Here is a 16,489-nt window from a genome sequence, read left to right on the forward strand (position 1 = left end):
GCCATTCTCCTGCCTCAGCCTCCCGAGTAGCTGGGACTACAGGCGCCCGCCACCACGCCCGGCTAATTTTTTATATTTTTAGTAGAGACGGAGTTTCACTGTGTTAGCCAAGATAGTCTTGATCTCCTGACCTCGTGATCCACCCGCCTCGGCCTCCCATAGTTCTGGGATTACAGGCGTGAGCCACCACACCCGGCCTGAATTCTTAAAAGAAAATGACTAATTTTCATTTCAGCTGAAGCCTTCTTTGCTCTGCTTATTTTCAAATCAAGTTTTTGTCACTACTTTTTAAAAAATAGAATGGTATAATGTACTCTCAAATTCCTTTTTTATATGTACACCAATACTGGAATCTATTGATTTAACTGACATTTAATAATTATAGAAATATATAATACATAGGTACATACAGAAAACATATAAAGAAAACAAAAATTCTACTAACATAGACTTCAGTAAATGGAAATTCATACCTTGTTCTGCAATAAGAAGACTCAATATATGGCCACAACAGTTTTCTGTAAATTAACCTATAAATGCATCATAATTCCTATCAGTATATCAGTAGGTTGTTTTGGGGTTATTTTTACATTGATAAAATGATACTAAAGTTTACCTGGAAATGTAAACATGTGAAAATGGGCAGAACTTTCCTGAAAAAGAAGAAAAAGGAGAGGGACCTTACCCTAGCAGATATAAAAACATATTTGAAATATGATGTTACTGTGATTAAAGGGGCACTGGTGCAGACATAAACATTCACATCAATGGAATAGAACAAAAAGTTCAAAAACTGAAGCATATATGAAAATTTTATATGTGATAAAGGTGCTATTTAAAAATCAATGGGTCGAAACTATTATTCAGCAAATAGTGTTGAGATGGCTGATGTAACCACTTGAAAGCAAAAAAAAGAGCTGAACTTTATCCTAAACTCTACCCCAAAATAAATTCTAGAGAGATCAAATATTTCAGTGTAAAACTGAAACCATGAAAGCAGCAGATAACATGGATCAGTCATTTCATCGTTTTAGTTTAGAATGAGGAAGATCTTTCTAAAGCATCAGACAAAACCCAGAAGCCACAAAGGAAATGATTGATAACTTGACCACATACAGTTTAAATAAAATTTATCTTAGCATACACCAAAGCAAAGTGAAAAGACAACTAATGAGTATGGGGAACATTTTTGCAAATACACATGTGATGAGAATGTTTATTTCAGCATTACTTATTATAACAATAAAAACTGGGAAAAACGATAGCCATTATGAAGGGCCTGACTAAATGAATGCATAAAATGTATTTAAAAATGCAAGAAATATGTATTTTATATTTTAAACATAGCAATAATAATGAGAATAATAAAACAAATACTGAAAATGTAGATTATCACATAAAGATAAGGTTGCAAAATTTACCAAATAAAAATAAGGAGTGCTCAGTTAAGTTTGAATTTCAGATAAACAACAAATACATTTTTTAGTATAAGTATATTGCAGATACTTATTTGGGAAATACTTATACCAAAAAGTTACTGCTGCCTGTCTAAAATTCGAATAAGGTCATTTGTACTTTACCTGGCAAACCATTGATATATGCCATATGAAATTATATACACTCTAAAATAACCTCAAATTAAAAAGGACAAAATAGAACTTCCAAGTACTGGAAGGTACTTCATTCTATAAGATCTTATATTTTAAGTGAAATTGTTTTATGTTTTTAAATTTTATTTTCGCCCAGATTCTGAGTTCTTTGAAACAAAATCTATTCTATACAAGCATTTCTTTTAAAAAATCTCAATAAATCTGAGGAAATATTATTACACATGCTAGAAGTGGCACAAGTATTGTACTGAAAAAGAGCATCAGCTTTAAATGCCTCACTATAAAGACTTTCTATATGAAATCCAGCTGTGGGTTCAGGCAAATTTTTGCTATGACAGAATATTCTATCCCCTGATTTTCCCAGGCATAGTGAAATAAAAAACATTTTAGAAGTTCTCAGTCGCCTTAATAGCAAGAGCAGTCTAAAACCCCCCTGAATCTGATATGCTAACTTTGAATTTCGTCAGGTTTTGATTTTGTGGTTATCAAATCTTGGCAAAGCCCATCAGGAGGTGTTGACTCTTAATTTTTTGTCTGAAACACCTGAAAGAGCACAGGAATCATTAGTTCTGTAAAAGTTTGATAGACTATCCCCTACCTCCAAAGACCTCCATCTTTGTCTTCTATCCTGACAACTTTTTAAGTTTTTTTCATGGTTGATTCAGGTCTTCTACTTGTTCGTAAGGCAATTTTAATAATGTTGGGAGTTCTTTTGTTGTTTGTGTAAACTGGCCTTGTGGAACCAGCCTATTCTTTTCATCATATACTTTTTAATAATAGGTACCTTATATTTCAATAATTAGTTTTTACACTTGATTTAGTTTGTTATCATACTAACAAGGATTTTGAGTTAACTTTGTACTTTACTGGCTGGTTTTGTGTTTCATGCTCGAGGTAATTTTGACTGACTTGTCTGTGAACTGAGTCAATCCAGGTGGTTGCTTTTGGACAAGCAAGTAGAGAATGTTGCCAGGCAGTGTAGGGCGGCTGTCAGGAGCACCTCCGAGGCTTCATGGTCACCAATTGTGTGTGAACAAAAAGGACAAGTTAGTCGTCCTCCTTCTGCCTTAGTTCCCCTAACTGGAAACAAAACAAAGATAATAGGACCTTCCTCACAGGTTGTTGTGAAGATTAGTTGCTAGAAAGTGCCGAAAACTACAAGGTCCCTGTACTAACTGAGTGTTACAGAAATGGCCTTTTTGTTTCAGTTTTATGTGCTTACTAAAAGTAAATTTCTCTCTCTTTTTTTTTTTTAATATAAATGAAAGTGTGGGTAGCCATATAATCTCTGGATTACAACCTTTAATTCTTACAATTCTGCACATATTGCTTTGCTGACTTCTGACATTTCATTTTTAGAAGAGTCAGAAGTTAAAGTAAATTTTTGTTTTTCTGTTGGTAATATTTTTCCTATATGGTTTCTGGTATGATTTTTTTTTTACTCTTGAAATAATATTTTTTAAAATCACCAAGATAATATCTGGTGTTGTCTCTTTTTCTAATTTTCCCTAGTATAAAAGCAATCTCTACATTTTTAGACATGAATATTTCTTCAGCATGTTAAAGAGCTGTGCTATTTTTTGCCTCTGCCTGCTCTTTTATATATAAAATTGTATCTTAGGGATTTATCAAGATTTGTCCTACTAGCCTGTTATCTTTTCTCTAAGTTCTGGGAGATTTTCTTGAGCTTTTTTCCATTTATCATATTCAGTTTGCTTGTTTCAGTATCCAGTGGTTGTGCTCTGTCTCCATTTGTAATTTTTGCATTGCTAAATTTTTATTCTGTGTCTTTTACATTTCCCTGTGGGTTATTCTCCACTCTGCCTTACTATCTGGGAGATGACTATTCTTATAAATGCCAATCGTGAGCTCTCCTGCAAGCTTGGAACTGTACTAGATGACAAAGCCATAAAAAAAAATGGGTGACATGATCCACTTTCACGACGAGCTTGAAACAGACAAATCATTTCTAGGTTGTCATAAGTTCACTAATAAAGGTACATACAAGTTACAAAGAGAGTGAAAATGTAGGTTGGTAGATGGGGCATAGTGTAAGAATCATAGAGAAAGTGATGACTTTTAGAGTTTGAGAAAGTAATAGGGACTTATCAGAAGGTAATGGAGTAAGTGGCTTCACACCAATGCTTAAACAATAAAGATGTGGTCCCCGTTCATTCTGGATTTTTCCTCCTTTTTTTCCCCTGTCTCTCAAAAAAACAAATAACCCAGTTTTTTTTTTTTTTTAGTAGGAAGGGTCATACTTATTGAAAAAGGCAAAAGTGACTGGAGCTCTTAACTAATCTTGAAAAGGATTTTCTCATTTGGTGCTTTAAATATTTAGTGATTATGGTAGCTTCTGTTTACTGAAAAAAATAATTTTGCCACTATTATAAACAAATATTCTTGAGGTATTTATTTCCTTATTTGTTGGTCAAAAGAATAAGAATTCCTGGGATAGATGTAAAAGTGAGACTAATTTTAACTCATAATGTTAATTATTGTAGTTAAAATTAAGCAATCTGTGCAGCCATTTAGGACTTTATCTAATGATTAAGTAGAAAATATTTTGGTGATTATGCCTTTTCTTTATAGATGATTATGTCTTTTCAACTGCAAATATATATATTTGAAATATAATTTTGATACCAATTTCTCTTAAATTTTCTTATGTTTATCCTTACTAATGTTAATAACTATTAATAAAGAACACACACATGTATATAGCATATAATTTAAGAAATTTCTTTTTATAGATATATTTTTATACTTAGATTCTTTTTCCAGATAACTACCGAAGGAAAAAATCAAGCTTTCAGTGTTGCCAGCCGAACTCTTTTCTATGAGATTCTTTGCTCTCTTATTAATCCAAAGCGCAAGGACACTAGGGGATTCAGTCACTTTACTGAAGTGACTGAGAATTTTGCCTTTTCTCTGCTGACTAATGTTACTTGTGGCTCTCCTGGTGAAAAGTAAGTATCTTTTAATATATTAGCAGTACTTTTTATGCATTTTTCACTGTTTACAAAGCAACATGTAATGCAAAATGACATTTAGATGATGTAACTAAGAATGATACAGTCAATGCATTGTACCTCTTGGGCAGTTGAAGTTAATTATTTGAAGGAAACATAGCAGGTACATCAAAAAAATGAATGTATACTGTCAACAATATATTCCACTTATTTTGAAGTGTTTTTTGAAAATAACAAAGTCTTACTGTTTACTCTTATTTATTTAATGAGTGAAAGGTACATTCTGAATAGAAAAAAAAAGTAATTTCAACCTTTAGGAGTGTTTTGATGTGCTGTTAACTGTGCTTCCCCCAATCACAAACAATTGTGATTGTTTTGTCCATTTGGAGACAGCTCTCAGAATGTTGTTGAACTTCAGACTAGTTGTCGGAAAGCTAGCAAAAGGAAAAGGAAAAAATAAAATGTGGCTCATGTTCATTATTAACTACATAGTTAATTTTATAACTATATGTTAACATACCTCTCTATACTATAGGTACTATACTAATACCTCTATATTAACTATATATATATTTTTAGACGGAGTTTCGCTCTTGTCTCCCAGGCTGGAGTGCAGTGGCAGGGTCTCAGGTCACTTCAACCTCTGCCTCCTAGGCTCGGGTGATTCTCCCACCTCAACCTCCCTAATAGCTGGGACGAGAGGCGTGCACCACCACACCTGGCTAATTTTTGTATTTTTTGTAGAGACAGGATTTCACCATGTTGCTTAGGCTGTTCTTGAACTCCCGGGCTCAAGCGATCCACCTGTCTTGGCTTCCCAAAATGCTGGGATTACAAGTGTGAGCCACTGTGCCCAGACCAATGTTAGTTCCTAGGTCACAAGACATACGAAGTTCAAAGAGATAGTCAATCCAGATAGAAAAAAGTTATAAGACAGACCAAGGGATAAAATAATAATAATACAAATGATATTAATTATACCTCTGCTATAGTCCTGACACTGATTTAAATTGAACAATATCAATTGCCTTTGTTAATAGGTAAAAACAGTATAATGAAATTTCCATGTGGTTCAACCTAATCCTTGCTCAAAGTTGTGCATATTATTTTGTCCTTACAGAGATCATTTTAAGTAGCTATTCAGGATTTGAGTGAGGGCTTTTAGTACCCCTATTTACAGATGTAGACACTAAGGCTAGAAATCTTACACAGCTTGCCAAGGATCACACAATTAGTCCATGGTGAGACCTGGAACCAATCTCAGACTTACTTGAGTCTACAGCCCCTGCTGGACAGCTGTGGTCAGAATAGATTGTAACCCCCTCCTTCATAGCAAAATCTGCCTTCTCCAACCCCATGGTTCTGAAGTGCCCTAGACTTTCATCCCAGATCAGTTCTAAGGTGTGACTTGAGGTAAACGTACAGAATCAACATATCCCTATACTCTACTCTTCCTTTAATTTTGATGAGCGGGTCCTGGAAATTGAGGTTTTCTTAATGTGCAAAATCAGAAAAGCCTCGCAGGGGCCTTTTGAAAGGATTCTCCAATCCTCACCCCCGCTCCTAAATGTCCATCTGAGAGCAATGATTAGCAGTTCAGCTCCTTAGTGCGTCTTATAAATGTCTCTAATGCTGTCTTCAGAAACTTCTGAAATGGATCATTTATTTGCTTCAAGTAAGTTTACACTCACTGAGGCCACAGTATGCATTTGTATGCTTATGTAGTCAAGAATACCTGTCATTATTTTCCCCTGTTGAACTATGTTCAACTATTTTGTTCAATGAAATCAAGCAGTTCATAGCTTTGCAATCCCCACAATCTCGTCCTTCTTTTCCATTTTCCCCATATCTCTATAAGAACACCAGCATGTTAAAATCACCAGGTTGTCTTAGATGTGAACCATCTACCTTGCTGTGGACATTGAGTCCCATATCTGTGCCTTCAAAGGCCCAGTGAAAACTCAAGAGCATATAAGATGTACAAAAAGAGTGGCCTTTTCTGTTTTGTTGACTACTGTATTCCCCAGGCCTAGAACAGTGTCTGGTATGTGGTAGATTCTCAGTGGTTACAATAAAATGAGGGAATAGAATGAGTAAATGAATCAACATGTTTTCTGCCATGTGCTTCCAAATAGACTTACCTTTCTTTTTGAGTTGTCCAGGAAAAGGAAACAGCGTGTATAATGGCAGGCAGGCAAGAATTAGCATGATATGTTTGGGGAGATCATCAGTTTTTTAAAGATTGAACATGGAGTAAGCTAGGTAGGGTGTGTGTGTGTGTGAGAGAGAGAGAGAGAGAGAATGAATCAAACTTTGGATTTTAGAGACATTATGTTGAGAAGAGTGTTAAAGGTTAGAGAATAGGGCAAAGAAAGAAACAGGAAAACCACATAGAGGATTACTGTTCAGGTAAAAGAAGATGAGGACTGAAATTAAGGCAGGGACGTGAGAGGGTGGTACCTTGAAAATAATTAGGTGGCAGAATTAATATGAAGAAGACAAATTGAACACAGAAAATAAGAGAGAGCTCAAGACTAGTTTGTTTACTCAGGAAGCCCTAAAGATGCTGAACATTCTGATATGCATTATTTATACATTGTCTTGAGCAATATCAAGGGTGTCTGCTGAGAGTTAAGCATTTGGGGAGTGAGCAAGGATATTGAGGAGAATGATGAAATCTAGAACAATCACTTGGAAGCCAAGTAAAAATAATGCCAGGTGGCACTGAGGGTCCAACTGAGGTTGGTCACTGTGAATTTGCAGTGGTGCCAATCTACATGTCAATGTGGGAGTTTTCCCCCCTCATACCAACCTAAGTATAAAGCAGACTGTGAGATTGATCAGGGTGAGTGCATTTGAGGGACATAGGTGTCACCGGTTAAGGTGTCAGGGAAATTATGGTTATCAGCAAATAGGAGGGGTCAGGAATTTCTCATGCTTGTGTCAAGGTTAGGTAGAGTCACTGCATGTGGTGGTGTTCTTAGTTTGCCAAGATAGCAGAGTCCCTGACTGGACTGACTCTGAGTAGATGACAAAGGGTGGGAGGGGAAAAGGGATGTGGAGTCATGTGTCTGAGGTTCACTGATCTCATCCACATTGTGTCTGGTCAGGGTGTCTGCAGTGACACCTTTTAGGCTGAGAGTCACCATTGTCTTCAGATTAAAAGATGAGATTTTGACAAGCTATGGTGGAGGTGGAGGTGGAGGTATGTGGGGTCCATACAAATTGAGGTGTTTCAGTAGGAGGCATGGACAGAGGACCTAGAGCCCCAGGTGAATAAGTGGATTCAATTCAGATATTTGAAGGCACCAATTTGAACAGGATAGCTGAGGTTGCAGAGGAGATTTTTTTTAGAGAGGACGTATCACTACAGGAAAAAGTTGGCCCTTACTCTTTCTTTTCCTGACTCAGTTTAAAATTCTCTGCTCCATTTCCCACGTCTGGGGTCTTGACAAGATATCATGTAAATCTATGATGTAGTTATGCATTCTCTACATCGATTGTGACATATATAACTTTTAACATTTAATGCATAAATCTTATTCTAATATTTTAATATTCTCTCAGCTTTTCCAGGCAGGTTTAAGATCTGATTTATCTATGTGTCTCCTGATTGTTTGCAAACATGATGGGTCAGCCAACAGGATGCATCTGATTCTCTGGGGGACTGGTTATAAATATAAATTCCTAAAACTCCTAATCTCCTCCCTGGGTAGGGATTCTGATTTAGTAAATCTGCAGTGTAATCTAGAAATCTGTACTTTAAAACAAACTTCCAAGTAATTTCAATGCACACTGAGGTTTAGAAGCAATTTCACTGAGCCCAGGTTCTTATTATGCCTAGTAGATCTTCAAAACAGACTTGTTAAGTGAAAAAAGATCACTGTTCAGTGCTGTTTCTCTTGTCCGTCAAATAAGATTATATTAGCCAGGCTCTGGTGGATTAGAAAGACATGAGGTAAACTCTTGTTGAAAACATGGCTCTACATATATAAGGTTTATGCTGTTCTTAAATAAAGCAAAGGGCTTTAGCTCAGTGGGGGACATGCTTTTCTCAACCTCTTCCAGCAATGCTGATGTGACTGACATAGAAAAGCATACTTTATAGCCACAGATTTCATCTTTATAGCCACAGATTTCATCTTGATATCCATAAAACAGTTTTCAAAAACCCATGTTTTAGGTTACTAGGAGCAACAAGCCAGAGGATGCAGAAAATTCTGTGCAAAAAATCATGACAACCACAAAAGAACTGAAGGCACAATCTACTGCTTCTGGATTTGTTGTGTTATTGTTATACATAAAGATTAGAACCCAATTGTAATGCACTTTAACAGATATAAGTGGATATATGTATTCAAATACATGCTATTTTTACAGACCCTTTGCTTTTCTGTTGTAGAGGCAAAACCATCCTTGATAGTTGCCCTTACTTGTCAATATTGGCTCTTCACTGGTATCCTCAGCAAATCAATGGACACAAGTTTGAAGGAAAGGAAGGAGATTATATTCGAATTCCAGAGAGGCTACTGGATATCCAGGATGCAGAAATAATGGCTGGGAAAAGTACATGTAAATTAGTCCAGTTTACAGAGTATAGCAGCCAACAGTGGTTTATAAGTGGAAACAATCTTCCTACCCTGAAAAATAAGGTAATCTATCATTTAAAACACTTATATGGTTGGAATGTGATTTATTTCTTTAGCAGGCACACTTGGAATGCGTTTGTTTAATCACAGTTTTAGTAAGTGCTACACATGGTGAACTAATATGAAATGTGTTCCATCTTTATGAACTATTTGTAGAAAGTTTAGTTTCTAAGTGAGCTGGAAATGTTTCCTTCATGTTTTGAGTAAAATACATATTATATATGTGAGGAAAGTAAAAAATATATAGTTTTCACTAATATAATATGCTATTCTTAACTTTTAGGGAAGTCATCCAGTTAGAGTCAAAGTGAGTGTTGTCAGCTGAAGACTGCTGAATGACTAAGGTGGGGTAGAAAGGGCACAATGGAAAACCAATGGGACATCCTGCATGCCTAAATAAGCTAAATACTAACAGTGAGAGAAAACAAGTGACTGTAGCTACTAGAAAAATGAGCTCAAGCTCAGGGTAGGAGACTCAGTCATTACACCAATTGTAAAACATCATTATATGTTCTGTTGCTTTTAACATTCTAGGTATTATCTTTGAGTGTGAAAGGTCAGAGTTCACAACTCCTGACTAATGACAATGAGGTTCTCTACAGGATCCATGCTACTGAGCCGAGAATTATCCCTCAGACATCTCTGTGTCTCCTTTGGAATCAGGCTGCTGCAAGGTACTTATTAATACATTTAAAAAATCAGAATTTGGTCCTTCCCCATTTCAGTACCAGTGAGCCTAATGTTTTGTACTGAGCATAGATGGTGGCCCCAGATGACATTAGACTGGAAAATAACCTCCATAATAAATAAGAGGAAGCAACATAGGAAATGGTCTAGTATCGTTCTGATGGCAAATGCAGCCCAGCATTTCAATATGCATGTAGCACATTATTTACTTCTTCATTTGTACTACTTTCGTGGGATGTAGCATGAGTTCTGCCCAATTCTGATAACCTTGAAGTTATCAGTAAATTTACTGAGCAGGAAAGAAATTCCTTCTTTTACCATTTCCATCTGGGCTTGTGGTTCTGGAAGCTGATGCCTTGTGTTTAAGAGGAATCAGCAGAAATTTATAATCCTAGTCCACATGGCTTGGAGTACATTTTGAGATTAAATCCATGGACACAAATGGAAAGGGGAGAATGATTCTTTCTTTGAATCTCCTCGGCCTCAGGCCTCAAGTTTTGAGCAGTTACAGTCACAAGGAGCTCAGTCAGTGCTGCAGGATCAGGCAGTGCTGGCCTAGAAGGGTCTAGGGTTCGTGTCAGCCACTTGATTTTGTTTATTACTGAATTTCAGCCACGCAAACTAAAATTCTAAATAGGTGTAATATAATAGCTTAGTTTGGTAACCAAGTGTCCTCAAAAACACTGAAATTTCTACTTTCTTTTAGAAAAATTCCACTTGAAATTTCTTCCTAGGTTTAAGACAGATCTTAAACCTAATACATAGATACTCTGAAATCTTCAATATATAATTAATAGTGAATGTTTCAAGCTGCATCTGGAGTTTGGGTCAGGAAGTTTTAGGTCCTTAAAAAAGTAAAGAAACTAAGAGGCATTAAAAGGGAAGAGGCTCAAGCGATAGTCACTGAGGAAGGCTCAGATGGCTTGGCATTAGATGCAATGTTTGCTAAAATCATGACATGGTTTTTCTGCTAAATTAGCCAGAATTCATAAAGGAAACACTTGAAAGAAGCTTAGAAAACATATACATAAGTCACTGCAAAGTAGAAAAAAATTGAGGAAGAAATCTTAGAAAACCATACAAATAATTAATATGGTTCAAAATACAAGGACTTGTGGGGAAAAAAAAAAAAGAAGAGTAAACACATATCACAGCCATGTTGTTCTTGTGGGCATTTTGAATGCTAGAGAAGAGTGCCTTCTATTGAACATGTCGGGTAGGTTTGCTAGATTAGGTAGGAATTTGTACTGCCCTGTTGAGAGGACAAGCTCCTTTGGTACCAACAATGCCTTCAAAGCTTTGGTTGGTATTTAGGCTGCTTCTTAAGACATCCTGTGGAATCTGTTATGTCATGTTCTGAACAAGATGTTCCTTTCACTGTTTCTTCTTGAAAATGTGGTTTACTTAAGTATTGAGTAAAGAACACTTAAGTTCAGTAAGCTATTTTTTCCAAAAGCCATCTCAACACCTTAAGTATTGATGAAAGAGGAAAAATGACTATTGTGTTTTTGCCCTAGCTGGTTGTCTGACAGTCAATTTTGCAAAGTGGTTGAGGAAACTGCAGACTATGTGGAATGTGCCTGTTCACACATGTCTGTGTATGCTGTCTATGCTCAGACTGACAACTTGTCTTCATACAATGAAGCCTTCTTCACCTCTGGATTTATATGTATCTCAGGTCAGTGACAGTATTTTTGAATCAATAGTTATAAATGTTTATGAAAATGGAAATCTGTTTTTCCATAGTCCATTTATATATGCAGGATGCAAACATACCATAATTCCATCAGCACTAGGATAAAGCAAACTTTTTCATTGTCTTATTCATTAATTCATTCAACAAATATTTATGGAGGGCCATCTCTGTACTGAGGATACAGTAAAGAATGAGATGCAGTTTCACCCCTAAGGAGTATGTACTACAGTGTAGAATAGAAGCTAGATAATAGGTAAGGAAAGGCTATAGTTTACAATACCATGGTTTAGAGGGCAGGTTCTGCAGTTACAATGTGATGACTATGTGAGATATTAAGAAATACATACAAAGAATTTTCAAAAAAATACATGCAAAGATTTTTGTATTTTTTATTGTTTTTAAAGCTACCCCATGGGAAGATTTTGTATTCTACAACTTAAGAGTTGTGAATATGCCAACCACTGTGTTAAAAAATAAATCATCTTTCACATTCCACATCTAGGCCTCATATTTGGCAGTAAGAAGAAATTAAATTGTATTAATGTCTGTCAAGCTATTTACCTACAGCTTAACAATAGAAGTGTTATTATTTGCTGTATTAATGATACGGTTGGACATCTGAGAATTCCTTAAACTATAATTCTATGCCCCACCCTCACCCATTCTGTACCCTGATACTCTTCTTACAGCCCCACAACTTTTTCTATGAACAAGGTGCTATATAGTGAATTAAATTAAGAGCTGGGTATAGGATAATGGTTAAAAAATGCAAATTTTGGAGCCAGACTGCTTGGGTTCAAATCCTAATTATGCTGTTAGCTAGTTGAGGGACCTGGATCAAATTACTTAGTTTCTCTGTACTTCATTTTTCCCACCCATGATATTTGATTACAAATTGTATCTATGAAACAGGGTGGTAAATATATGAAGTGAGACTTTTCTAACATTCTGCTTTAGTGATATTTTGTCCATAAATGTGATTATTATTGAATGCATATCTCTTGTATTTGGTATGCAAACAGTCTCTAATAGTCATTATCTTTTAGGAAGTTTTTCTGGAGATAGAATCAAGTAATTAATTAATATTCTTTGTTCTGGTTGCCAGTCTTTCCAATATAACTTTATTTTATATAGTTATAAATTTTCTTTAATGTGTTTTAATTCTGAACCTAACTTCAATTCAATAGCAAGTTAATAACTTCTTATTCTTAATATCTTTCATAAAGGATGACATTTCTTACTTAATAGAATCTTCTAGGTCCATATAGTTCCAAAATCAGATGGAGACATCCTATTTTACTTTTATGCTAATATATTTAAAGAGCAAATCAATTTTATAGAATGATGAAATAATATCAAAAGGTACAATGTTGAAATACAATCTAGATGTCACTTTAAATGTTTTCATCGAGACATAGGTTTATGTGCTGCTATGACCCACAAAATCCCTTGCTTGTTCCCAAAGACTGAATATCAAAAAAAAAAAAAGGAGTTTTAAAAACTGAAGAGAGAATGTTATCCGGATTGTATAGAAAACTAGTAGGACTGACTATAATGGGTTTCCTGGAGAATCATTAGTAAATACCTGTGTATATTTTCTGCAACTTACTCTAGAAAAGGCTACATGGATTTGCTCATGTATTTGAGAATCAACACCTAAATGTTAGTATCTGCTTTTATCACTTTTGACTTGGCGTCATATTTGAAATTATTTTATTCTCTCTGTCCATGTCATATTGTTATGTAATTGCATGTTCTGTCGATAAGGAGACACAAAGTCTTGTCTTTGTACCTCAGTTTCAGCTCATCCCTCAGAGCTGGATGAATTCCCATCCCTCTGATGGATCCCCAGGAACCAGAAAAGAGAATTTTATATATCTTATATACATATTCTTTATATATCTTATATACATATTCTATAATTCAGGTCAGAACACATCGAATATCCCTCTGAACTTGATAGCAGTTTGCTAGTACTTTTCCTGAAATACAGCAATATACAATTAGGAATTTAATCTTTTTTTAAAATACAGAGTAGATCACAATGTTTCGGTCCCAATTCTAGTTTACAGTTCTATTTACTATACTAGAGCAAAACTACCCTAGTGTGTGAAATAGTTGTAAAGGCCAAAAAGCTTACCACTTCTCAGCTTAGAAAGATGAAAGGAAAGGGCATATACATGTGACTTAAAATTGTAAACTAGTTTGCCAACTATCAGAAAATTAAACTAAGATCATTCCTTGAGGTTAAAATGAAAGGACAAATCATCCATCGCTGTGTGCATTAGAGTGCAGCATTATGGAACTCAACACAAAGATGGCTTGGTAGAAGTATAACTTAAAATAATCAGATAATAAAGCCATAATTTTGTAGTATAATTATTAAGAAACTTCAGCATGGTCTGAGATACACATCATTGCTATTTTGAGGATGTCAAGGAAGCCTACTCTGCCTTCCCATAACTCTTTTGATATTGTGCTATCAAAGATAAGACTATTGGTTAGGCTACTGCATTGAGTTTGACTCTGAATACAACTCTTATAGTCTTGTAATTTTTTTTTTTTTTTTTTGAGATGGAGCACCACCATACTTGGCAAATTTTTGTATTTTTTATAGAGATAGGGTTTCGCCATGCGGCCCAGGCTGGTCTCAACTCCTGGACTCAAGCGATCTTTCCACCTCACCCTGCCAAAGTGCTGGGATTACAAGTGTGAACCACCATGCCTGGCCAATATGGACATATTATTTGGGATGAGTTTGGCTACAAGTAACAGATGACAGTTCAAAGATATCTTAAACAAACGGATTTAATTCCCAGATTGATTAATTCAGTACCTTAATGGTGTTGTCAGGAGCCCAGGCTCTTCTCCTTTTATCCTCAAAGATTTTTTTTTCCATCAGCTTTGTCTGTACATGATCTTAAGTTGGCTGTAGCAACTCCAGGCATCACACTAGCAATGTCCAGGCTTGCCAAGGGAAAAGCTCTTATTTGGGTCCAGTTTTAACAGCAGTGAAAACTTTCCGAAAAGCCACCCAGAATGTTTTCCGTTGCTTCTTTTTGATCAGAATTATATTCTGTGCCCTTTCATAACTAGTCTTTGTCTTGGAGAAGATCCAGATAGAAATAGAGAGACAAGCACTGAAAGAGCAGCAAGGGTTTATCTTTCTGAACATTGCCCAGCAGTCTCTGACATATACTAGTTCATTGGTTGTTTTGTAGAGATGGTGGGAGTGAGGCAAGTGGGCGCAGGAGTTCCTACTATTTTGCTCAGGCTGGTCTCTAAAACGTCTGGCCTCAAGCGATCCTCCTGCCTGAATCTCCCAAAGTGCTTGAATTACAGCTGTGAGTCACCACACCAGCCTGACATACAAGTTTTAATAGATGTTTGTTAAGTAAATAAATATACAGTATTGATCTGATGATATCCTCCAATAATGAGATGTATTTTTGCTATGTGTCAAGTTCATATTTTCAAGTGCCATACCATATTATTGTAGCCATTTTTAATAAAAATTATTTTATTTATTTTGAGATGAAGTCTCTCTCTGTTGCCCAGGCTGGAGTGCAGTGGTGTGGTCTCGGCTCACTGCAACTTCTGCCTTCTGGGCTCAAGCGAGTCTCCTGCCTCAGCCCCCTGGGTAGCTGGGATTACAGGCACGTGCCACCAAGCCTGGATAATTTAAAAAATTATTTTAAAATATGGCATATTTTTCCTTCTTTCACTTAGGATAGTTTAACACAACACTCTCCAACAGAGTTTTCCAGGATAATGGGGATATTTTACACTGTCTAGTATGGTAGCCACTAGCCACCAGTGGTGCCTGAGCCCTTGAAATATGGCTTATACAATTGGAAAGCTGAATTTTTAATTCTATTTCATTTTAATTAATGAAAATTTAAATTTAAGGCTGGGTGCTGTGGCTCATGCCTTTAATCTCAGCACTTTGGGAGGCCAGGAGTTCAAGACCAGCCTGGGCAACATAGTGAGACCCTGTCTCTACAAAAAGTAAAAAAAAAAAAAAAAAAGCCAAGCATGATGGCACGTGCTGTAGTCCTAGCTACTCAGGTGGCTGAGATAGGAGGATTGCTTGAGCTCAGGAGTTCAAGGCTGCAGTGAGCTATGACCATGCCACTGCACTCCAGCCTGGGTGACTGAGCAAGACTCTGTCTCTTAAAACATAATAATAATAGTAATGAAAATTTAAACTTACATGCCCACATGTGACTAGTGGCCATTGTATTGAACAGCGTTAAGTTCAACCACCTGTTTATCTGGAGGGTGATCTCCTGGAAACCTCATCCCTCTAGAATAACTCCTTTCCCCTAATACACAGAACTTTTATACTGTAAAATCCTTCATGCTGACTTTTGTTCATACTAGAAATCTTTTTTTTTTTTTTGAGACAGAGTTTCACTCTTGTTGCCCAGGCTGGAGTACAATGGTCCGATCTCAGTTCATTGTAACCTCCACCTCCGGAATTCAAGCACTTCTCCTGCCTCAGCTTCTTGAGTAGCTGGGATTACAGGTGCCCGCCACGATGCCCAGCTAATGTTTGTATTTTTAGTAGAAGTAGGGTTTTGTGCCTTTAGCTTATTAGCAGCAGTAACGAAAAGGCATTATGCTGAGGACAGAGGCATTATGCTGATGGAGAAACATGGGAATCAATAGTGATAAGCACCAAAAAGTAGAAAGAGTGACAAGCACAGCAGTTAGGTTGGTGCAAAAGTAACTGCAGTTTTTGAAATTAAAATTAATTAAAATTAGTTGCCAAGGCCGCACGCGGTGGCTCAAGCCTGTAATCCCAGCACTTTGGGAGGCCGAGACGGGTGGATCACGAGGTCAGGAGATCGAGACCATCCTGGCTAACACGGT

The 16,489-nt window shown here is 36.3% G+C and overlaps 1 protein-coding gene across 1 annotated transcript in view; it reads left to right on the forward strand.

Moving 5' to 3' along the window:
* The window catches only part of ADGRV1 (adhesion G protein-coupled receptor V1), a 596,733-nt gene that overhangs the window by 260,854 nt on the left and 319,390 nt on the right, over nucleotides 1-16,489 (forward strand). Inside the window, exons 79-82 of the mRNA XM_011978020.1 lie at nucleotides 4,395-4,579; nucleotides 8,985-9,234; nucleotides 9,766-9,905; nucleotides 11,436-11,596. Of these exons, the coding sequence (XP_011833410.1) occupies nucleotides 4,395-4,579; nucleotides 8,985-9,234; nucleotides 9,766-9,905; nucleotides 11,436-11,596 (736 nt within the window). The remainder of the gene's footprint in view (nucleotides 1-4,394; nucleotides 4,580-8,984; nucleotides 9,235-9,765; nucleotides 9,906-11,435; nucleotides 11,597-16,489) is intronic.

This window comes from Mandrillus leucophaeus, unplaced genomic scaffold (genome assembly GCF_000951045.1).
Source record: "Mandrillus leucophaeus isolate KB7577 unplaced genomic scaffold, Mleu.le_1.0 Scaffold187, whole genome shotgun sequence".
NCBI classification, from domain to species: domain Eukaryota; kingdom Metazoa; phylum Chordata; class Mammalia; order Primates; family Cercopithecidae; genus Mandrillus; species Mandrillus leucophaeus.